Below are 23,119 nucleotides of genomic sequence, written 5' to 3' on the forward strand. Positions count from 1 at the left end.
ACACACACCCCCACATGCCCAGCCCCATTCACCTGCACATCCAGGGACAACCTCAGTGCCCCTGCCCCCAGGTGGACCCCAGCTCCATCAACCCCCTTGAGCTCATCAACATACAACCACTATGTCCAGCTGAGAAGTGTTCTCCTGGATGCTGCTCTATCTCATGTGCTGGTGCTGACCACCACCTGTGCTGCCCTGGACCCACAGAGCTTTCACCCAAAGATCTATTCTATCCTATCCTATCCTATCCTATCCTATCCTATCCTATCCCACCCTATCCTATCCTATCCTACCCTACCCTATCCAAACATTTGAGGAGTTCAACCTCGTCCTGAGCCTCTTTGGCTTCACCAAAGTCAATGTAAAAGTGCTGCTTATTCAAGTAGGGGCAGCAGCAGCCCTTTTTAAATGAGTGTGGGGTGTCCCTGAAAAGAATTAACTGAAGGGTGAAGGCAATGACCTGAACTAGGATTATGAATCTGGACAATAGCTTTTTCATTTCTCTTTTTCTTCCCCAGCCTCTAGTCACAGCCATGTAGGGCTGAAAGTCACCAGCTCTGCTCCCCAGCCAGCTCTCCTCTAGCTCTTGCACTGAGAGAAGAGTGGAAGGAGTCTTTGTGAAAGGAGACCCTGTTCCTCCCATTCCATTTTTCGAGCCATCATGAAAGGCTAATCCTCCAAGATATCTTGTAGCCTTTCCCAAGTTTCTCATGTTTGGACACTGGTATTGCCTTCTATGGAGATCAGATTTAGAACAGAATAGAATAGAATAGAACAGAATAGACCAGGTTGGAAAATAACTTCGAGATGACTGAGTCCAACCTATCACCCAACACCATCTAATCAACTAAAGCATGGCACCAAGCACTCCATCCAGGCTCTTCCTAAACACCTCCAGTGATGGTGACTCCATCAACTCCCTGGGCAGCACATCCCAATGGCCAATCTCTCTTTCTGCGAAGAACTTCTTCCTAACATCCAGCCTGGCACAGCTTGAGGCTGTGTCCTCTTGTCCTGGTGCTGGGTGACTGGGAGAAGAACACATTTCTTTCCACCATCACTCTCTCTCTTAGAAGATGAGGTGAAATCCAGGACTAGATCAACTACAGTGAGATTTCTTTTTCCCCAGAGCACTAGCTTATGTCCATATGACCTGGACACCATCCCATGTTGGGCTTGTCTGCTCTCTGACCACTTCCAGCTAAGGACCACTCTAATAAGTTAATGACTTCATCCTCTAGCAAAAGGAAGGGAATGTCTCTTCTCCTGAGATCCCACTCACAGATGTGCCAACCTCCTTAGGGGCTGCCACCCTTACCTTAGGAATCATTTCTTGAGCTGCCCAAAGAATTAGCCTATGGGATTCACACATCAGAAATCCAGAACTATTTAGTATCTGTTCATTATTCTTTAATCAACTGCTATTAATGACACTGCTTGTGGTTTGAAATCATGAAAGGAAAAGGAGGACCCTTGTCTGGCTGTGGAGAGATGAAAATTAACAGCATCTCTCCAGGTGACTTACAGGCACAGATGTGGAGGTAGATGAGATTTTCTAAGCCTTAGATAGGGTCTGCCTCTATGTGACTCCTTCTGGTGTTTCTGAACATGACACAACAAAGTATTTCTCCATTTAGCTACCCTACTGGTGCCTGACTCCTGGTCCTTGAGATGGTGCAGGAAGAATTGTCTTTACAGGGAAAAAAAGTCTAATGTCTAAGGCCAAGTCTAGAGGTGTTAACTGAACTGATGTGCAAGAGAGAAGGGCAAAGGCAAAGAAGGGGGACAGGTCTAAATGTGCTAAGTGCATGGATCATAACAAATGATCATCATAGGAAACAGTAACAGAGAAAAAGTAAGCAACTCCTAACTATATCTTAGTTGTTATCTCCCACATTCTCCTCACCACCCAGCAAAAGGAGCATCATATCCAAGTCAAGGACTGATTTTTAGCAACATTACAGCTCTTGAGGGAATGCACTGTCCCCAAATATCCATTCTGTAGTCACCTACTACCAACAGGACATGATTTGAATAGTGTGGAGGTGCTCTGAAGGCCTACCACAGAAGGACAGTGTCCCCCTTCTAGCACACAAAACAACTTTAGTAGGTATTCCTAATAAACCCAAGAAGATACCTTAGGGATTGTAATGGCTGCTGAGCTTCTGGTCTGCAGCTGAGTGAGAAACTACAGCTTTTTGCTGCCATTAATATCTTATGGGCACCAACATAAACCAGGCTCCAAGTATCCCCAAAGCCCAAGCCACTATGAGGACAAAATACCATATCAAACACGTGGAGACAGAAGGGGAGGCAAATGTGCATCTTCCTTCCTTCTGTTTGATCATTAAAGGCCTTCCTGAAGAATTTAGGGTAGGAAACCAGGAGAAGTCACTGTGAGCTGTGGGATGCTTGGTAATTTGGTACATTTTTTTTAGGTAGCCCATTCTCAAAGCTGATTTCTTTCCAACCTTGAGAGTCAGACTTTGCCTTCTTGAACTTTTGTGCAACTCCAGCAGTATATCCAAGGTCTTTTCCAACCTGGTTAATTCTATTCTACTCCATTCTCTTCTATTCTACTCCATTCTCTTCTATTCTACTCCATTCTCTTCTATTTTCTACTCCATTCTCTTCTATTTTCTACTCCATTCTCTTCTATTTTCTACTCCATTCTCTTCTATTTTCTACTCCATTCTCTTCTATTTTCTACTCTACTCCATTCTATTCTCTTCTACTCCACTCCATTCTACTCCATTCCATTCCACTCCACTCTATTCCATTCCACTCCATTCCATTGTATTCCATCCCATCCCATTCCATTCCACTCCATCCCACTCCATTCTACTCTATTCCCTTCCATTCCATTCAGTGACATTTTCCCCACATGGAATAGCATAAAACAATCTGCCCCAGGCTGTGTCTAACCTCAGTGCTGCTATTTTATATCTATTTTTTGAACTATCTAGCAAGATATTTTCTTTTTCAGGTGGTCACTTTGCACAGAGTACCATGAGATGTGGTGGGATGGGGATGAACACACTTGCATGGCCAATAAAGACAAGCTTGTTATTGGATCATGCATAGGCAGCAAGGCAAGACACAAATGTTACCAACAATAAAAACCCCAACAAAACAAACAGTAATAATCAGCACTTACATGATGATGGTTTTCTTGGGCACTTTAGTCTCTTGTTCAGTGACTACAAAGAAAACAGTATGAACAGCATGGGGTTAAAGAAAGGCAAAAGCTGAAATGATTAAATTAACTTTGCTCAGTTAATCAGAATAAACTGGAGTGAAACAGACATAAAGGAAGAGATATACAACTGCACCATCCCATCCATGCTTTCTGTGGTTGTTTCCAGCATCATCTTTAGTGTTGCTGACCAGGAATGAGAATTCAGAGGGCTCCCTGAACGGTGCCTGATTTAGCTCTGAGGTAAAGTATTGTGTGGAGAGCAAAAGGGGTTTATTCTGCCACGTGTGGCAGGTCAAAGCTAGCTCCTATGAAAAGGTAGTGGTGGTATGAGAGACCCTGAGACCTGGAACATGCTGGGGAGCTGAAATTCTTTGCACTCTGGTTTCACTTACTACAAAAACAAAACCAGTTTCCCCAAAGACTGAATGCTTTCCAAGCTTTTGTGGACTAGATGCAAAATTCCACTTGATAACAATGAAAACTAAACTCATCATCACCACTCTATGTGTGTGTATATATATTAACTGGCTCAAAAATCCTCCCCAGGGAACCCAGGAGGTTGCTGTGATATGCCTGTTCCTACTCCACCTCCTTTTCTGCTGCAATCTGCAGTTTTCCCTGACCTTTGTCCCAGGGCAAACTTGATGCATATCAAGATCCAAAGAAGTGATTTTGCAAGTACTCCTTAAAATTGAGATCTTTTTCTTTTTATAATAAGAAAGATGCCATCTGAAGAGCTAATTGAGATTTTAGGCAGGTTCCCCATGCTATCTGCCAGGAGAAAATGAAGACAGTCTTTGAACCAGACTGTTTTGATCACACCCTGAACTGCTGAGCCTGTTTGAGGTCTAGAAGAAACAAGCAAGTCTCACTTTTCTGTACTAAAAAAAGGAAGAAACCAACTAGCAAAGTTTCTACAATCCCCTTAATTTAGCCTCAAAGTCATTTGTCCAGCAATTGGTTTGCAATCTTCCAGACAGCCTATAATAAACTCTGCTTAATTTCTGGTTGTTACAATTAAAAGTGAACTGCAGCTTAAAAAAAATCACAGAATCAGAAAATGGTTTGGGTTGGAAGGGACCTTAAAGATCTTCTGGTTCCAACCTCCTTTCCACTAGACCAGGCTGCTCAAGGCCCTGTCCAAGCTGAGACTTCCAGGGACAGGGCATCCACAGGGCAACCTGAGGGCTCCCTGGGCAACCCGTTCCAGTGTCTCACCACCCTCACTGTAAAGAATCTTCTAATATCCAGTCTCAGCCTACCCTCTTCCAGTTTGAATCAGTTCCCTCTCATCCTCTTACAACATGCTGTTGTAAAAACTCCCTCCTCAGCTTTCTTGGAGCCCTCTTCAGGTACTGGAAGGTCTATAAAACCTAAAATCCCAAACAATTCTCACCCAGGGAATCTGTAGTTTCTGTCTCATTTGTTAAAGAGCTGAGGATTAGTGCTGAGAGTGTCCCAAAACTGCACTGCCTGCAAAATCAAAGGCACTTTTACAATCTTAGATGGAATACTCTGACTGAATTTCCCTTCCCCTTAACTTCCAAGGTTTTTACTCTGCCTCTAGGTAAGAGATGAAATCCCTTCCTAATGAAAAAGAGTTTTGTGTTAATGTGGATGTTAATGATCACCTGGACCTCTGTCTCTCCTTTGCAGAGCCTTGCCTCGTGGATGCATGTCCAAATGGGGGACCATTTCCAACAGAGTCAAAGGAACTACTGCAGAATTTGGTGGGTTTAAAGAAAAATCTGCTTGGAAATTAGGGTTTGTAGTGCATGGGGTAAGGAAATGGCAAAATGCTTTTCAACTCTTTCTCTAGGTTGGACTGGATGATCTCAGAGGTCTTTTCCAACCTGGTTAATTCTATTCTATTCTATTCCATTCTATTCTATTCCATTCTATTCTATTCCATTCTGTTCTATTCTCTGAACAGAACTGCAACATAACCTTTTGCCTGTCCCTCGTTAAATCTCTTTAAAACCTTTTTAAAATGGTGGAATGATAATTATGCAGCGGTGGAAGATGAACTGAGTGCTGGAACACTGCACCCAGGGTGGATATTCTCCCTGAATTTTAAAGCCCTTAACTCAAAATGAGGAAATGTCCACCTAACTCTCAGAAAAACCTCATCAAATGCTGTCAGGAGATTCATCCATGAGCACCAAGAGCATCAGCTGTGGAGTAGATGGGAATTCATTCCCTGATACACCTCGATGGAGGTGGGTTATATAGTTGTGCTAACAGCTGTGCTTAGATGCTAATTTCATGATGCACCTAGTGTCATAGAACCAGTCAGGGTTGGAAGGGACCACAAGGATCATCTAGTTCCAACCCCCCTGCCATGGGCAGGGACACCTCACACTAGATCAGGCTGGCCAGAGCCTCATCCAGCCTGGGCTTAAACACCTCCAGGGATGGGGCCTCAACCACCTCCCTGGACAACCCATTCCAGGGCTTCACCACTCTCATGGTGAAGAACTTCCTCCTCACCTCCAGCCTGAATGTCCCCACCTCCAGCTTCATTCCATTCCCCCTAGCCCTATCACTGCCTAAACAAAGGTGGTTTATAGAGCTGGCAGCTGTACTGGGGTGATAATTAAATCTGGATTTAGTGAAAGCTCCCAGTGTCCCTGGGAGGAAGGCTCTTCATTGTTCACCCTGTGAATGCCTGTCCTTGCAGTTCTCCCAGACATCCATGGCAGCAGATGTCAAAGGGATTCAGTATCCCAAACTTTGGCAGGCCTGAGATGAGAAAGCCATAAATGACATCGAGTACAGGGGGCCTGGCTGACTTCTTTTAGTGCATGACAGCTCAGTTTTATGTGTGCTAGCCAAGGTGTGAGGGAGGATTTGAGCAATCCTATATGAAGGATAGAACCACATGAAAGTAGGATGAGAGAATTTGGTTGTTTTTCCTCGGTTTTTGGAGGGTTTTTGGTTGCTTTTTTTTCCTTTCCTCTTATTTTGTTTTGTTGTTTTGTTTTTTTTTCACTGAGAGGAAAATATTCTGCATCCATTTTAGCAGCAGATTTATCATTTCAACTTGTTCAACAGCATTTTAGGAAAAAGAAAACAGCTTTGCCAAGCAGGAGCCCCTGATAAGCAGGTTAAAAGCTGTAAGCATTAGGATCAGCCAGGGCTTCACTAGGACTAGACTCCCCTTTGGTTAATACATGAAGTCATTGACTTACAAGTGATGAAACATTTAGGACAACTCAGCTCTCCTTGCTCTGAATGGCTGAGAGGTGGTTTATAGCCTTTCTCACGAGCTTTAAGTCTGTTTTCTCCACACACAGAAGCACAAACTCTATTTCTCCCGTGCCTGGCACAAAGCACAGGAGCACTGCTCAGCTTCCACCTCTCTCCTGCTCTGCCTCAGACATTAGCCCTCACCAGGGGATGCACAAATCTGGCATGAACTGCTAAAGCTCAACTGAAAATGAGCACTTCATGCACATGACACTGAATGTTGTGAACGAAATGGGAGTGTTTTGCAAGGCTCCACTCCTGTGGTGGTGGAAGTGGTTGTAAGGGCAGGCTGTGGCCCTCTTGAGTTTGCACTGACAACCACGTGGCCAGCCCCAAAATGAGACTAACCAAGCATGATAACAGAATCAAACTAACAAGGTAAATATCCTACTCATCACCCTAATCAGGAAACTAACAGAGGACAAAACTCCTATGCCGTATTTCTTCACTAAAAGGGTAGCACTAAGAGCTCCAATGTTGTACAGCAAGCTCCAATCTCAGAGCCTTTTGGCCTTTCCCTGTAAGCAGGGTATTACCAGAGGCAACTAAACTTGCCCAAAGCTCTGCATGAGACCTAAGGCAAGACTACAAAGAGATTCCTGTTGCCTGGCTGTGACTATTCTGGGTATTTTTCTTTCTGGCTTTGTTTACCTCCACTTGTGCAGCTGATTTCCTCCTTTTACAATCAACTACTTCATACCTCCTGGACCTGCCCATCCATGGGGAAATGCAACACCTTTCAAAACCACTGGGCTTTGCTTTTCCTTAAAAATCTAGAAGTTAGTGAGCCTGGGATGAATGAATTGCAACGGGAAGATGTTAAACAGGGATGCCAGAGCACATCAGCCCAGATCTGCCCTGTGTAGGTTAAGCAGCAAGGTGCAAAGCAGACAGTCAATTTGAAGTCAAAGAGAAGAATCTTCTTCTGGTTGCAGTGGTTTGGGTTGGGCTTTCTTTGGAGGTCTAAAATTCTTCCAATATCCACAGGGGGGAAAAAAACCCCAAACCCACATTGATTTTAAAAGCAACTCTCTATTGACTTCAGTGCAGCAGCCAGGGGTGGCTGAAGGCAGATCTCAGCATTTCAGGCTTGCAGCCCAAGCTGTGGGTGCTCACAAAGGGGACCTGTTAAGTCCAGTGGTTACTGTCCTTTTTGGATTTGGCCTTCCAATAGATCAGTACATTCCCATAGTGTGACTTTAAGCCTTATGACAAGATGTTTTGAGACCCATGGTGTTTGTTGGGCTGTGGACCATCACTAATTGCAGGTCAGGGCTCACAAAACCACTGGACTAATGGTATCCCAAATTGTGACAGTAGGTTTGATTCAGTATAATAAACAGTACAGACAGGCAGGAGGACAAAAAACCCGAATACAGTGGCAACTAAAGCCCCTTGGGTGCCTCAGGAGACTCTGACAATGGTCATTTAACAGAACCAACGATAAATCAGGCAAAACTTAGTCCCACTGTGCAGGTGAGCTAGGAAACAGACACAGTCATCTATTTTCTGTTGTAATAGTACCACACAGCAGTAATGTTGTCCTCTTGGTGAAGTTACAAATAATCCCCTTTTCACAAATGGAAAGGATTGTAAGGATGGAAAGAGAAATCCTTCATGAGATCCATCTGTCCTCCAGTTCCTTGCCAGATGAACCTGATTTTTCCACTGGTGGATCAAAGGTGGTTATTGATTCCCAGGAAATCAACGAATTCCCTCCTCGGTCAAGGTCATTCTGCCCAATGCATCCCTGGTGAGATTCTGCTCAGAACAATCCTCTTGCTCCATGGGTGAGCCTGCTCTGTCTGTGCTCCATTGGCCTGAAGCAGCTCTCCCTCTGCTCCTCCTCAGGGATCTAGTCCCTTCCCTATTACCAAGTTCAAGCAATTGCACATCATGGACCAAAAACTATTTCGTAACATTTCTGAAGCTTCCAGGCAAACTCCAATCATATTTCTTCAACCAAGCTCATGAGACTTTTCATTTATGACTGAGAGAATAACAGCACATAAGGAATTTGGGGCTGAGCACACACATTTGCAACCCCAAGAGCTGAGCAGTGCTCCTAATGCTGTTGGACAACTCTTGTGTGTTCTTACAACACCTTCTGCCTCGGTCCAAGGGAACTTCATCAAGACTTCTCTCCACCCTAGCAGAGATTTGTTTGTGTTCCTCTACATCCTTCATGCAACCTATTTTTCTGTCTTCAGGGCACAGCAAGGACAAAGTATTCAAACACTTCAAGGTTTATTCTGCTGAAACACTTGTGGAATCAAAGAATTGTAGAATGGTTTGAGTTACAAAGGACCTTTGAAGGTCACCCAGCCCAATCCCCCTGCGGTCATCAGGGACACCTGCAGGTTGCTCAGAGCCCCAAACAACCTGACCTGGAATAGTTCCAGGGATGGGGCTTCTACCACCTCTCTGGGCAGCCTAGGCCAGTGTTTCACCACCCTCAGCATAAAAAATGGCTTCCTTCTCTCTAGTCTTTTAGTGTAAAACCTTCACCCTCTGTCCTGTCATAACAGGCCCTGCTGAAGTCTGTCCCCAGCTATCTGATTGGCCTGGTACTGAAGGGACCTAGGCAGTTCCTGTTGCTGTATTGTGTCCTGAACCACTGCTGGGAACTGTTTGAGAGAGGGAGCACTGCCTGGCCCATGCTCAGCCAGCCAAAGGCACTACTGAGATGCACAAAGAACCAGTTCCCTATGCCAGGAAATGTTCCTCATGGTGATGCTGCCACTGATCTAAACTGAGTTGTGATGGGTTTACAAGAAGCATGTCTAACACACTACCTGTGGAAATCCCTTTGGGATGAAGGTAACTAAGCAGTGGCATCCTCAAGATATTAAGGAAAAGATGTGTTGCTGAATAGGTGCAAAACTCAATGAGTTGTTTCACCAACTCAGGTGCAAAATGCAGAAAAAAAATGAACAGGTTGTGTGACTCTGTGCTGTCTAATACCTGAAGAGCCCTAGATGATGGATGAGCTGCTTATGAGTGCTCAAGGTGAGCTGCTGTCAGTTCTGCTTTCTCAGTCACTCCAGGTGGTCTTCAGTGGTATTTCAGAAATGCTCACAATATGCCTGCAGCTTTCCCTGCTGGCTCCTGACTGCTCTCAGGAGCAGGTAACTCAGGTTCTACCAGGCTGACACACGTTCACAAGTCTCCAAAGAGGAATAAAAACATCTTTCTTGCACTAGTGGTGGTGTGACATACCCTTCATTTGCTCCTCCTTTATCATATAATGCCCTTTCTGAACATTATATGATGAAGCTGATTTGCCAGGCTTGGAAATCAGCAGATGGTGATGGGTATAGAGCTGAGCTGCAGTATACCCATTCACATCTTGAGAGACAGACAGATACAGGTACACCAACAACCAACATGGATAAGATGGCAAATATCCTCCAAGATCCTCAATGAGGTGGTTTGAGAGTAGTTCACTGACATACTTACATAGCTGGTCAAGGGTCATACCTTCAATTGTGATGGCTTGGTCTCCTCTCCTCTCTTGGGTGAGGGCTGCAGCAGTGTGGTGGTAAAGTTCTGCTCCACATTTTGCAACCCCTAATCTGTTCATCAGCTAAAGAGAACGATGCAGCACCAAATGAAACACAGGGTGGGTTTGTGTAATGAAGCCTTCCCACTGCACATTACAAACTCACTGCAATTGCACCACAACAGCAATGGATGAAGGTGGGACCCCAAACCCAAGCTGGAGCTTGAGTGAACACGTGGCTGCTCGGTGGAGCTCACAGAAACGTGGAATCATAGAATGGCTTTGGGTTGGAAAGGACCTTTAAATGTCATCCAGTCTTTTAAAGGTCATGGAGTCCCCCTGCAGTGAGCAGGGACATCTCCAACTAACTTGGAAACTAACTTCTGCCAAGTAATTAATGACAGGACAAGAGGTAATGGCCCCAAGCTACAAGAGGGGAGGTTTAGGTTGGATATTGAGAAGAATTTCTTTCATGCAAAAGTGGTCAGGCATTGAGGCCTTGAAACAGGCTGCCCAGGGAGGGGTTGGAGTTACTGTCCCTGGATGTGTTCAAAAAATGAATAGGTGTGGCACTTCATGGTCTAGTTGTCGTGGAGCTGTTGGATAGGAAGCTGGACTTGATGTTCTTAGAGGTCTTTCCCAGTTCTGTGACTTGCTCAAAGTTAGGACACATCAACCAACTTGGTTGTCTGCAGTTTGCTCTGCAGCCTGGGACTCAGCCTTGAGGTAGCTCTGTGCCAGATTCCTGCTGCATGGCATTTAGGTGCTAGTTAACAAGGGGCTTTTCATAGAATCATAGAATCAATAAGGTTGGAAAAGACCTTTGAGATCATCAAGTCCAACCTGTCACCCAACACCTCAGGACTAATTAAATCATGGCCTCAAGTGCCACATCCAATCCCTCTTTGAACGCCTCCAGGGATGGTGACTCCACCACCTCCCTGGGCAGCACATTCCAATGGCCAACAACTCCTTCTGTGAAGAACTTTCTTTTGTTTATCATCCATTCATCTACTGTTACTCAGCCAAGGTGATCCTAGACCTTGGGGATCTTAGCCAATGGCCAGTGCAATGCAATGTGATTTGCTGAAGTTCTGCTAGAAATATTTTAACGAATCAAGCTTCCTAAACATCTCTGTGGAGTGGCTTGGAAGCTGCACTGACCCATGCTCATTTTGTAACCCAAGGGCAGCTTGCTTTTATTGCCAAACCCTGAGAGCTTATTACTACTTTATTACAACCAGTGCACAGACCATGACTGGCTACTGGAAAACATTTTACAGACCATTTCTTTTGATTTATCAGATACATTCACATATGCTTGCTGAATAGGAATTTCAGTGGCTTATGCTTCTCTTTAGATTTCATTTCTTTCTTTTGGTTTTGGATGGTTTCTTTGTAGCCATCTCCATCTGTCCTCATTTAAAGATGGTCCAGAAACAAAGCATCACATTAGACCTAAACTTTTCAAGAGGTTCCTCCAGAGATCTGGATCTAAGCTGCAGGATGAGCTTACTCAACTATTACTTGAGCCACCAAACCCTCAGATCAGAATATTCTAAGCTTTTGGGTGTTGACAATCCATGCTTCAGGAGAATTTGACTCTGTTTAAACTTCTTTTCTATGTGCCAGGCAGCAGCAGTTCCTCAGCCACTAGTCCCCACCCAATGGATACCTCCCAGTACAATGAGTTCTCCAACCCATATCCTATCAGGTGGCAGATCTTTATCACTCTCCAATCTTACCTCACATTCATAGTGTCCCATGTCTTCATTGGAAGGGTTCTTGACCACCAGGACTATCATGCCACTCCGTGGTTCACTGAAGGTCTGGTATTTGCTGGTGTCTGTCAGGAGTACACCATCTTTGTACCACCTGCACATAGAAAACACTGAGCATTAGACAGGAGAAGACAAAATGTGTTGCCAAGAAGTCCTCAGCTCACTGATCCAGCTGCCAGACCAGTGGGCAACCAGCTCAGGAGTTCATCATTAGATAAATATTTGGATCCTGCAAGATACAGGTCTACAGGTGGGTAGAGGTCATTCTGCCCTGTGCTCAGCACTGGTTAGGCCACACCTTGAGTCCTGTGTCCAGTTCTGGGCCCCTCAGTTTAGGAATGATGTTGAGTTGCTGGAAGGTGTCCAGAGAAGGGCAACAAAGCTGGGGAGGGGTCTGGAGCACAGCCCTGGGAGGAGAGGCTGAGGGAGCTGGGGTTGCTTAGCCTGGAGAAGAGGAGGCTCAGGGGAGACCTTCTTGCTCTCTACAACTCCCTGATGGGAGGTTGTAGCCAGGTGGGGGTTGATCTCTTCTCCCAGGCAACCAGCACCAGAACAAGAGGACACAGTCTCAAGCTGTGCCAGGGGAGGTTTAGGCTGGAGTTTAGGAAGAAATTCTTCATAGAAAGAGAGATTGGCCATTGGAATGTGCTGCCCGGGGAGGTGGTGGAGTCACCATCCCTGGAGGTGTTTAGGAAGAGCCTGGATGGGGTGCTTGGTGCCATGGTTTAGTTGATTAGATGGTGTTGGGTGCTAGGTTGGACTGGATGATCTCTGAGGTCTTTTCCAACCTGGTTTATTCTATTCTATCACACATGGATCCCAAACTGCAGAGATTTATGAGGTTCTTCTCATGCAATCTCATCAGTCAATGCAGGGAAAAGGGCTTAAAATCAGGAGAAGATAGGCTGAGCTTTTTTCTTTCTTTTTTTTTGCCTGAATAACCCATACTGGCTGCTGACTAAATCAATTCAAGAAGGATGAAGGACTGATAAAGTGTTGTCAGGGTGGGGGAATCTGGTTGCAATCCCATGGCAGGGATTATCTGCAGGCATTTCATTTCAGATGTGGACTAGAATAAGTTGCTGAGGATCTCAGGAGTGCAGGGATTGGGAAGAGTCAGTATTACAACGGGGCCAAGGTGGAAAGCCCTGAGAAGACAAGGTCATAACCTTGAAAGATAGGGCAGCAGGCTCTTCTGACCATGCACAATGGGGAAAGCAGGATTTGTTCCAGGTGTGGCTGGCAGAACTGACCTGATCTGAGGCCTTGGTGCTCCTTCCACAGTGCAGGTAAACTGAGCATCCTCACCCTCCACAAAATAGGCGTTTCTGACCTTGTTCACAAACCGTGGGGGCACTGCAAAGCAAACACAGACCTAGCTAGGAGCTGGAAATGTGAGCAGACAGGAGGGACAGGAGGGCCCCTCACCAGACAATTCTCATTATCTCTGCAAACAAGACAGGAAAAGGCCAAATGTTGGGACCTAAGAACAGCTGAGCACAGCTGTGCATCAAATAATTGTGGGTTTTTCAAAGTGCTGTGCAGAATTTCTGGGAGGTTTTAATATGTTTTCATATTCCTGTGGAAGGTATCACATAGCTGCAGGCTGATGATTTTCCACAGATCTTGAGTGAAAAGTGGCAGAAGGTAAATAAATTACCACTGGATATAAAAGGGAAAATAATGAGAAGGTCTAAATAACCCCATTGGTCTTAAAACCAACATAAAAGTTAGATGTATACATTAAGTCCTTCTCTTTTGGGCTTCTTCACTCTAGCTGGGGCTTCTGCTGGCTTGCTGACCTTGGCTGTGTGCTTTTTTCTGGCCAAGTGCTTAACAAGCAACTCTCTGCTCTTCTCCCTCTTTTCTTTTGCCTTGCAGGAGAAAGTCTAAATAACCCCATTGGTCTTAAAACCAACATAAAGTCAGTTGTATACATCAAGTCCTTCTCCTTTGGGCTTCTTCACTCTAGCTGGGGCTTCTGCTGGCTTGCTAACCTTGGCTGTGTGCTTTGTTCTGGCCAAGTGCTCAACAAGCACTCTTTTGCCTTGCACAGGGCAGGGGAAGGCAGCAGGGAGGGGGAAGCTGTTGGTAGCCCCCTGGGTTTATCCAAGGGGGGGTTCTTGTGTTGTTTATAAATTGTAAGCACCTGTAAATATTGTGTGTTTTGTACATATTCATTGCATTCCATACTTCCAGACTGTAGTTGGGCTTGTAAACACAGCTTTGTTTGCTTTCCACTGAGCTGCTCTGGCAATGTCATGTTGGGGGGGACAACTTCAAGCCACCACAACAGAAGACCCCTACAAAGCAAGGCATCTGTGGAAGGACTTTACCTTGAACAAGGATCTTTCCCAAGGTGCTGGCATTTCCAGCAGGACTGCAAGCAAAGCACATGTACTGCCCTGAGTCAATGCCTGTCAGGTTGTCCAAGATCAACGTGCAGGAGCCGTCTGGATCTTCTATTATAATGTGGTGGGGATCCACCTCCACAGGCTTCCCATCTGAAAGACATAGAGGACAAAAGGTCTTCATGAAGAGTTTAGTATCATTAATGCTTTCTCCTTGGGAATTTCATCCAGCTTTTTATTTTTTTGTTGGCTTGAGAGGACTGAGTTGTATCTGGTTTATGGCAGTGGATGTTAGTAGCTGATGCATGAGCTCTTCATCTTCATCCAGATCTCTGCAAAATATCCTCTGGGCATGTATCACATATAGCATATATACCATCAGTCCTCTTTTAAAGGTTAAATTCTTCCAGAGTATGAGCTGTTCAGTTACAGCTCTGGTTGAGGAGTCAAGAAACACCTCCAAAGAGACTGCAAACATGCAGAGCAGATCTTTCCAAGGTGTGAGCTTAGAGCAAAGCTGTTTCCTGTGAAATGTAGGAAGCTCCTAATTTCCTCCTAATGTCTCATCTAGCTCTCCCCTCTTTCCAGTGAAAATCATTACTCCTCATCCTATCACCACACTCCCTGATAAAGAATTCCTCTCCAGTTTTTCCTGCAGGTCCCCTTTAAGGTCACAAAAAGGTCTCCCTGTAACCTTCTCTTCTCCAGGCTAGAACCACCCCAAATCTCTCAGCCCCAATAGCTTAGCAGAGGGCTTCCAGCCCTCACATCATTTTTGTGGCCTTTTCTGGCCCTGCTTCAATAGATCCATGGTTTTCTTATGCTGAGAGACTCAGAGCTGGCCCCAGCACTGCTGGTGGGGTCTCAGCAGAGCACAGGGGCAGAATTCCCCTCCCTCCACCTGCTGCCCACGCTGCTGGGGGTGCAGCCCAGGATGCAGCTGGCTTTCTGAGCTGTTAGCGCACATTGCTGGTCCATATTCATCCACCAGCAACCACAAGTCCATCTCTACAGGGTTGCTTCTAGGCATCTAGGATATCTCTAGACTGTTAGATTACACAAAACCAATTAGCACAAATAATACAGATGGAGAACAAACGTGGAGGATGAGTCCCATGACTTGCTGCTCATACCTTTGTACCAGCTGACAGATGGCTTGGGAGCTCCTGTGACTTTGCAAGCCAGCTTGACTGTCTCTCCCAGCTCAGCTGTGCAGTCTGCCAGCTCTTCCTCAAAGTCTGGAGGTACTGAATCACAGAATCATGGAATCAACCAGGTTGGAAGAGACCTCCAAAATCATCAAGTCCAACCAATCACCCAACCCTAACTAATCAGCCAGACCATGGCACTAAGTGCCTCATCCAGGCTTTTCTTAAGCACCTCCAGGGACATCACCCCACCACCTCCCCGGGCAGCCCAAGCCAATGGGCAGTCACTCTCTGTGAAGAACTTTCTAAGATCAAGCCTAAACCTCCCCTGAACATCTTGATACTGTGTCCTCTTGTTCTGGTGCTGGGTGCCTGGGAGAAGAGACCATCCCCCACCTGGCTACAACCTCCCTTCAGGGAGTTGGAGAGAACAAGAAGGTCTCCCCTGAGCCTCCTCTTCTCCAGGCTAAGCAACCCCAGCTCCCTCAGCCTCTCCTCCACGTTCAAGTGTCTCAATATCTTTCTTAAATTGAGGGGCCCAGAACTGGACACAATACTCTGAGGCTTGGGCTGTCTTGCACCATACTCACTCCAGAGTGGCTCACTGATCCGCTGCTGTATGCCACAGATGTCCTTGACCCAGGAGTTCTTGATGTTGACGGTGCGCGCCTGCAGGAGGTACTTGCGGACCAGGTCCTCCCTCTCGTGCCAGATCTCGAAGGCTCGGTCATCCCCTTCCACCAGCTCGTTCACATCTATGTTGTTCAGCTGTGTGAGAGAAGGACACCAAACTCAACAGGCACCCCATGCTCTTAGGGCTGAATTTTGGCCACAACCTTTCCCACAGCTGAAATGCTGGAGTTTAGGACAGTTCAGAGCTGGGCTTAGCCTTTGTGAACCAGAACCAGAGAAGCATGGGGTAGGGTTTGGAAGGGACCTCTGGAGATCATCGAGTCAAATCCCCCTGCCAAAGCATCAGCACCCAGGGCAGGCCACACAGGAACACATCCCAACAGGTCATGGGAGTCTCCAGAGAAGGAGACTCCACAACCTCTCTGGGCAGCCTATTGCTGTGCTATGGCACCCTCACACTAAAGTTTTTCCTTATGTCAAGGTGGAACTTCGTGAGCACCATCTTGTGTGCCCAATGTTCTATCCCAGGACACTGCTGAAAAGAGCCTGGCTCCTTCTTGACATCCACCCCTCAGGTATTTGTAAACATCAGTGAGATCCCCTGTCAGGCTGCTCTTCTCCAGACTAAACAGCCCCAGGTCTCTCAGCCTTTCCTTGCCAGACAGAGGTCTGAAGCCCCTTAATCACCCTCACAGCCTGTGTTGGGCACTCTCTAGTATATCCTTGTCCCTCTTGGACTAGGGAGCTCAGAACTGCACACAATACTCCATCTTCAGTCAAGGTTTGAGTGGAAACAATTCTTAAACATCAGCAAGTGTCCTGCTACCAGTGTGTGCCCTCTTCAGTGGAGATGAGGTCTGCCATTCCCATTAAAGCTACACGAGATGCTCCAACAGCAGAAGGAACAATTTACACCATTTTTAAAGAGTTTTTAAGACCCTGTGAGCAATGCAGTGTGGTTTTGGCTGAGTAGCAATCAGGGTCACTTTGCCATCCTTTCCCTGCTCTACCTGAGTTTCTGATTCCCAAAGAGACATTTTCCTGGGCGGAATTATCACATTTCAAGATATTCAAGACTGCCTGGATGAGTTCCTGTGTGGTCTGGCATAGGTGATCCTGCTCTGGCAGGGGGGTTGGACTAGGTGATCTCTCAAGGTCCCTTCCAGCCCCTAACTTTCTGTGATTTCAGGAACATAGCAGCCAGCATGAAAGGATATCCCAGGGATGGGACACAGCAACCCTACAGTGTAGCACTGTTGGGCCCAGGAACAGCACAACAGCACTAGTGAGATGCCCCACTTAGATGACCAGAAGCTGGACATAAACATGAAGCCCTTGATGACAGAGAGGTGCTGTGGGTGAGGATAGAATGATCAGACCTTCATGATGTTCTTGAAGATGTAACTGTAGGTGTCTGTCTTTGTGTCTCTCTTTGGTTTGCAGATCACAATATAGTTTTTGAAGAGGAAGACATGTCTTTTGTGTCCTTTCCATGCCATTCTAGCTCCTGGAGCTCCTTCCCACACAATGAAGTGGCCCTGATAGGAAAAAAATAATTAAAAAAAAGGAAAGAAACGAAACAGAAAAAGAAAAACAAAAGGAAAACAGGAAAAGAGAAGGAGGAAAGTAAGTAAAGGAAAAGAAGGAAAGGCAAAGGAGGAAAGGCAAAGGCAAAGGCGGAAAGGCAAAGGCAAAGGCGGAAAGGCAAAGGCAAAGGCGGAAAGGCAAAGGCAAAGGCGGAAAGGCAAAGGCAAAGGCGGAAAGGCAAAGGCAAAGGCGGAAAGGCAAAGGCGGAAAAGAAGGAAAGGCAAAGGCAAAGGCGGAAAGGCAAAGGCAAAGGCGGAAAGGCAAAGGCAAAGGCGGAAAGGCAAAGGCGGAAAAGAAGGAAAGGCAAAGGCAAAGGCGGAAAGGCAAAGGCGGAAAGGCAAAGGCGGAAAGGCAAAGGCGGAAAGGCAAAGGCGGAAAGGCAAAGGCGGAAAGGCAAAGGCGGAAAGGCAAAGGCGGAAAGGCAAAGGCGGAAAGGCAAAGGCGGAAAGGCAAAGGCGGAAAGGCAAAGGCGGAAAGGCAAAGAAGGAAAGGAAAAGAAGGAAAGGAAAAGAAGGAAAGGAAAAGGAAAATAATGAAAAGAAAAGGAAAGAGAGGAAAGGAAAAGCACATTGTGAGACCTCTGGGATTTTTACCACAATGATGTCTCACCATGATTTTTCAGTGAAGAGATGCCAGATGTTTATTGTTGCATCACCACTTTGTGTGCCTCTGGTTTATTGCAGCAGAGCAGATTGCTTCCAGTGCTAAAGCTGATGCATCAGACTGACAGCACCAACAGTGGCTGTCATTACTTTGACCTTTAAATGGTGTTCTTTGTTGCCAGGAAAATACAGAGCTCACGTCAAGCAGGCAAGCTCCACCAGTAGTGATGAGAATGGAAAATGATAGCCTGTGTGTTATGCAGAACCTTTACACAGCCACTTGCCTCCTCACCAGGGCAGGACATTCCTTACACATACATGTTAGTGACGTGGGTTCTACAGGACAGGTGGGGCAGGACACTTTACCAGGGAGTGTAGTGATAGGATGAGGAGTGATGGTTTCAAATCAAAAGAGGGGAGACTTAGACTAGATGTAAAGAAGTTCTTTACAGTGAGGATGCTGAGACTGCTCTAGTTTAAAACCATTACCCACATGCCCTTATGAAAAGTCCCTCTCCAGCTTTCCTGCAGGTCCCCTTCAGGTACTGAAAGGCTGTTATAAGGTCCCCCTGGAAGACTTCTCCAGGCTGAACAGCCCCAACTCCCTTAGCTTGCCCTCACAGGAGAGGTACTCTAGCCCTCTGATCATCTTGTGACCATCTCCAAGGGTTCCATGTCCTTCTTGTATTGGCAGCTCCAGGGCTGGATGCAGTACTCCAGGTGGGGTCTCCCAAGAGCAGAGAGCCAGAATGACCTCCCTTGACCTTCTGGGCACCTATCTTTTGATGCAGCCCATTCTCCCTTTCACATATGATTTCTAAAGGACCTTCTTGTAGGACCTAAGGGCTGCTTAGAAGTAGCAGCAGCACGGATGGCACCGACTGAGAAATTCCAGTTACCTGGCGGATGGGTTCCCCAAGGCTTTCCAAGGTCCCTGGGTAATTCTCAATGAGTGAGACATGAAGGTTGTTTTCTGCTCTCCGTGTGAGTGCAGACACAATGGCATAAGCCTGCTCCAGCAAAGTGCAGTTTTGGCTGTTTCTTGCTTTGTTTCGGATCAATTCCTGTAGATGAACAACAAAAAGTTATTGGCCTGTCCCCAACTCCCCCCAAAAAAACCCCAACCCAATAACATTTCCTTGACAGTGAAAGAGTTTCTCACTCTCTCTCCCAGTCTGGGCCACTTTTATCCCATCTTTCCCCGGTGTGCTTTTAGCTACTGAAGTCTCTTCTTTCCTACCCATTCTGCAGGCTCCCTGACTGCCCAGTCTGGCTTTTCTTCCTTTCCCAAACTGGTATTACACAGCAAAGTTGAGCAAATACTCCAGGTATGCTTCAGAGATTGTTTTCTGACTATTCCCACAAAAATGCCATTAAAAAAAATCCTTGCTTCTTTGAAACTTTCATTTGTGGTCTGGGCTAGAGCCTGAGAGAGTTGCAGCTGAGAGCTGGAAGAGGGGAGGTTGAGACTGGAGATAAGGAAGAAATTCTTTACAGTGAGGGTGAGGAGACACTGGAACAGGTTGCCCAGGGAGGCTGTGGGTGCTCCCTCCCTGGAGGTCTTCAAGATGAGATTAGAGGAGACCTTCTTGCTGTCTACAACTACTTGAAGGGAGGTTGTAGCTAGGTGGGGGTTGGTCTCTTCTCCCAGGCAACCAGCACCAGAACAAGAGGACACAGTCTCAAGCTGTGCCAGGGGAGGTTTAGGCTGGATGTTAGGAAGAAGTTCTTCCCAGCAAGAGAGATTGGCCATTGGAATGTGCTGCCCAGGGAGGTGGTGGAGTCACCATCCCTGGAAGTGCTTAGGAAGAGCCTGGATGAGGCACTTGGTGCCATGGTTGAGTTGATTAGATGGTGTTGGGTGATAGGTTGGAGTTGGTGATCTCAAAGGTCTTTTCCAACCTGGTCTGGTCTATTCTATTCTATATCTTGTTATCTATTCATGTATTTACATCTATTTACATCTTTGTATCTATTTATGTATTTACATCTATTTACATCTTGATCTATATTAATGTATTTATATCTAGTTATATGTGTTAAAAGCTCACTCAGAGAACTCTTGCTGAGCATCAAGGGGGCTGAAAACTCTGATTGTTTACCTGGATTTACACTTGCAAAACTACTCAGAGAGCATCATCCCTGGTGATGACTCCTGCCTATCTTACTCAAGCAGCTGTTAGTTGTGGTGGGATCAGAAGGACCCCAAGCAGCATGAAACAAAAAAAGGCAACCTTTGTCCACACAAAGCAGAACATGAAGCTATCAGATTTAAGCATGTCACTAAAGCACTTCACCTTGATTATAGTTTGGTACTGCTGGATCCTGTTGATGGGTTTTTCCAGGTAGTGCTGCAGTGGTGGGATAAGTGGCTGTGAAGGATCTTCACCAGTTAAAAATTCATCTGTGTATCTCTGGAAAAAAGAAAACACATGGAAGAGTGAGGAAGGGTTGTTATAAATGGCAGTGGAAAAGATTATCCCCTGGGAAATACTCTTGTGATGCTTGTTCACAGACACTAGAGCCAAAGCTGGATAGTTCTTGCAGACCTTACTGCCCCATATTTTGGACATCTGTAAGCCTTCTCCATCCTTTCCCAGCTAGTTGTTATTTCAGACTGCAAGAGTCAATGATCCTAAAGATCTTCTGCAACCAAAACAGTCCCATGACTGTCCCAGCTGCTGCATTTGTCTGGTTTTCCAGTGCATGACTGATGCTAGGGAAACATGAGCCAAAGCTTGCAGAACCAGATGGTGTGACAGCAAAGATTAGTGTGAGTGCAGGAGAGACTGAGCTCAGTGCCAGCAACTGGTGCCAGACCTTGGTCAAGAGAGGTCTGTGCGTCTGCAACACCAGCAACCAGAGCGAGCGAAGGTGTTGGCACCGGCACCAGGAGTGGAAAGCACAGGGCTAGTATTGTATTGAACATCCAAACCCACAATGTCTGAGGTTGGGAGGGGCCTCTGAAGGTCATCTAGAATGGGCATAAAATGGTTCATAGGTCAGCTCATGGGGTCTGTGTGCTAGGACATCAGACACTGAACTTGATGTTTATCCTTTCCAGTGACCCCATGCACTTGGGTGCAAATGTGTGCAGCTCACCAGCGAACTTCAAGCTGGACTAGCTGCAGGTAGGAGGCCCAAGATCCAGGCATCGATATTAGGGAAGCTGAGAGGTTGTGCTGATAATTTGAGGGTGGGTGTGAGCTTTCTGGCAAGCATTGAGCTGGACTAGCTGGTGAGTAGGAGGTTCACAGAGAGGCTAAAAGTGCTCAGGATCTGGGCAGGGGCTATCAGATGGAGACAGGGTTCATGCTCAAGGAATCCATGAGCTTGCATGTGCTCATCCATCTACAGTGTTGTGTGTGTGTTTTCATTAGTGAACATCAATCAGCTGGAGGAGAAACAGGATTGCCCTTCCTACACTAATATTTTATGTGATGCTGCTTGGTCTTACAAAGGTGGTGGACCTCAAACCATCTTTTTATTACAGTTACATAATCACAGCCACATCCCTATCTGTGTGATGGAGGGGTTCAAAAAGGGATTGGCTGTGGCACTAGGAGCCATGGTTTAGTTAGTCATGAAGTGTTGGGTGGCAGCTTGGACTTGATGAGCTCTGAGGTCTTTTCCAACCTGATTGATTCTTATGATTCCATGAAATGCCTATGGGAACCTGCACCAACCAGGAAGAGCTAGGCACTGAATACAAAAGCATTCTATTTAGGAGTGATTTCCCACAAAAACATCTAATAATCCTGTCAGGATTCATCACATTTGTGGTTAATATCTCCATTTCTAGATGCAGGGGGTTCAGCAGGCACTTTGGCTCCTGTTATACCTTGTAGAAATCCTGGACTGCTTTGCTGACAACAATTGACTCAGCCTGTACCCTTCCCACCAGGTACTGGATGTACTTATTAAACTCTGCTTCATGCTTGATAAAGCACATGGCCACATCATCATCAGTGTCACATTTCTGCAAGCCTCGGAGGAAGACACTGTGGAGACACAGGAAAAAAAAGCACTTTTGAGGAGAAGGTGATGGAATGAGGCTAAAACACAGCCCCAGCAACCAGATCTTTGAATGAGGACATTTCAGGTTAGCAGGAAAGGAGGCATGTTGCCATGCTAGCATTAAACTTCACAATGCCTCCACACTGACCCCATGCCACAACAACCCCAGGCAGTGCTACAGGCTGGGCTCAGAGTGGCTGGAGAGCAGACAGGCAGAAAGGGACCTGGGGGTGCTGGTTGATAGTAGGCTGAACATGAGCCAGCAGTGTGCCCAGGTAGCCAAGAAGGCCAATGGCATCCTGGCCTGCATCAGGAATAGTGTGGCCAGCAGGAGCAGGGAGGTCATTGTGCCCTGTGCTCAGCACTGGTCAGGCCACACCTTGAGTCCTGTGTCCAGTTCTGGGCCCCTCAGTTTAGGAAAGATGTTGAGTTGCTGGAAGGTGTCCAGAGAAGGGCAACAAAGCTGGGGAGGGGTCTGGAGCACAGCCCTGGGAGGAGAGGCTGAGGGAGCTGGGGTTGCTTAGCCTGCAGAAGAGGAGGCTCAGGGGAGACCTTCTTGCTCTCTCCAACTCCCTGAAGGGAGGTTGTAGCCAGGTGGGGGTTGGTCTCTTCTGCCAGGCATCCAGCAGCAGAACAAGAGGACATAGTCTCAAGCTGTGCCAGGGGAGGTTTAGGCTGGAGGTTAGGAAGAAATTCTTCATAGAAAGAGAGATTGGCCATTGGAATGTGCTGCCCAGGGAGGTGGTGGAGTCCCCATCCCTGGAGGTGTTTAGGAAGGGCCTGGATGAGGCACTTGGTGCCATGGTTTAGTTGATCAGATGGTGTTGGGTGATAGGTTGGACTGGATGATCTTGAAGGTCTCTTCCAAACTGGTTAATTCTAAATTCTGAGGTGTTGGAGTGGGACCAAAGAAGGGCAACAAAGCTATTGAAAGGTCTAGAACACAAGCCTTGTGAGGAGTGGCTGAGGGAACTGAGGCTGCTCAGCCCTGGCATTTCAGTACTGCCAGTGCTTCACAGTGCATCTGACATGAGGTGTGTGAGCCACTCC

General features: G+C 46.4%; 1 protein-coding gene across 1 annotated transcript in view; it reads right to left on the bottom strand.

Moving 5' to 3' along the window:
* Nucleotides 1-23,119, bottom strand: part of OBSCN (obscurin, cytoskeletal calmodulin and titin-interacting RhoGEF) — a 142,868-nt gene that overhangs the window by 1,715 nt on the left and 118,034 nt on the right. The window contains exons 83-93 of the mRNA XM_054171381.1: nt 21,894-22,053; nt 20,350-20,466; nt 18,952-19,116; nt 17,243-17,401; nt 15,821-15,998; nt 15,216-15,329; nt 14,068-14,235; nt 12,985-13,087; nt 11,696-11,825; nt 9,929-10,034; nt 3,158-3,200 (exon numbers count right to left, since the gene is read on the bottom strand). Of these exons, the coding sequence (XP_054027356.1) occupies nt 3,158-3,200; nt 9,929-10,034; nt 11,696-11,825; nt 12,985-13,087; nt 14,068-14,235; nt 15,216-15,329; nt 15,821-15,998; nt 17,243-17,401; nt 18,952-19,116; nt 20,350-20,466; nt 21,894-22,053 (1,443 nt within the window). The remainder of the gene's footprint in view (nt 1-3,157; nt 3,201-9,928; nt 10,035-11,695; nt 11,826-12,984; nt 13,088-14,067; nt 14,236-15,215; nt 15,330-15,820; nt 15,999-17,242; nt 17,402-18,951; nt 19,117-20,349; nt 20,467-21,893; nt 22,054-23,119) is intronic.

Source organism: Dryobates pubescens, chromosome 21 (genome assembly GCF_014839835.1).
Source record: "Dryobates pubescens isolate bDryPub1 chromosome 21, bDryPub1.pri, whole genome shotgun sequence".
Lineage (NCBI taxonomy): Eukaryota > Metazoa > Chordata > Aves > Piciformes > Picidae > Dryobates > Dryobates pubescens.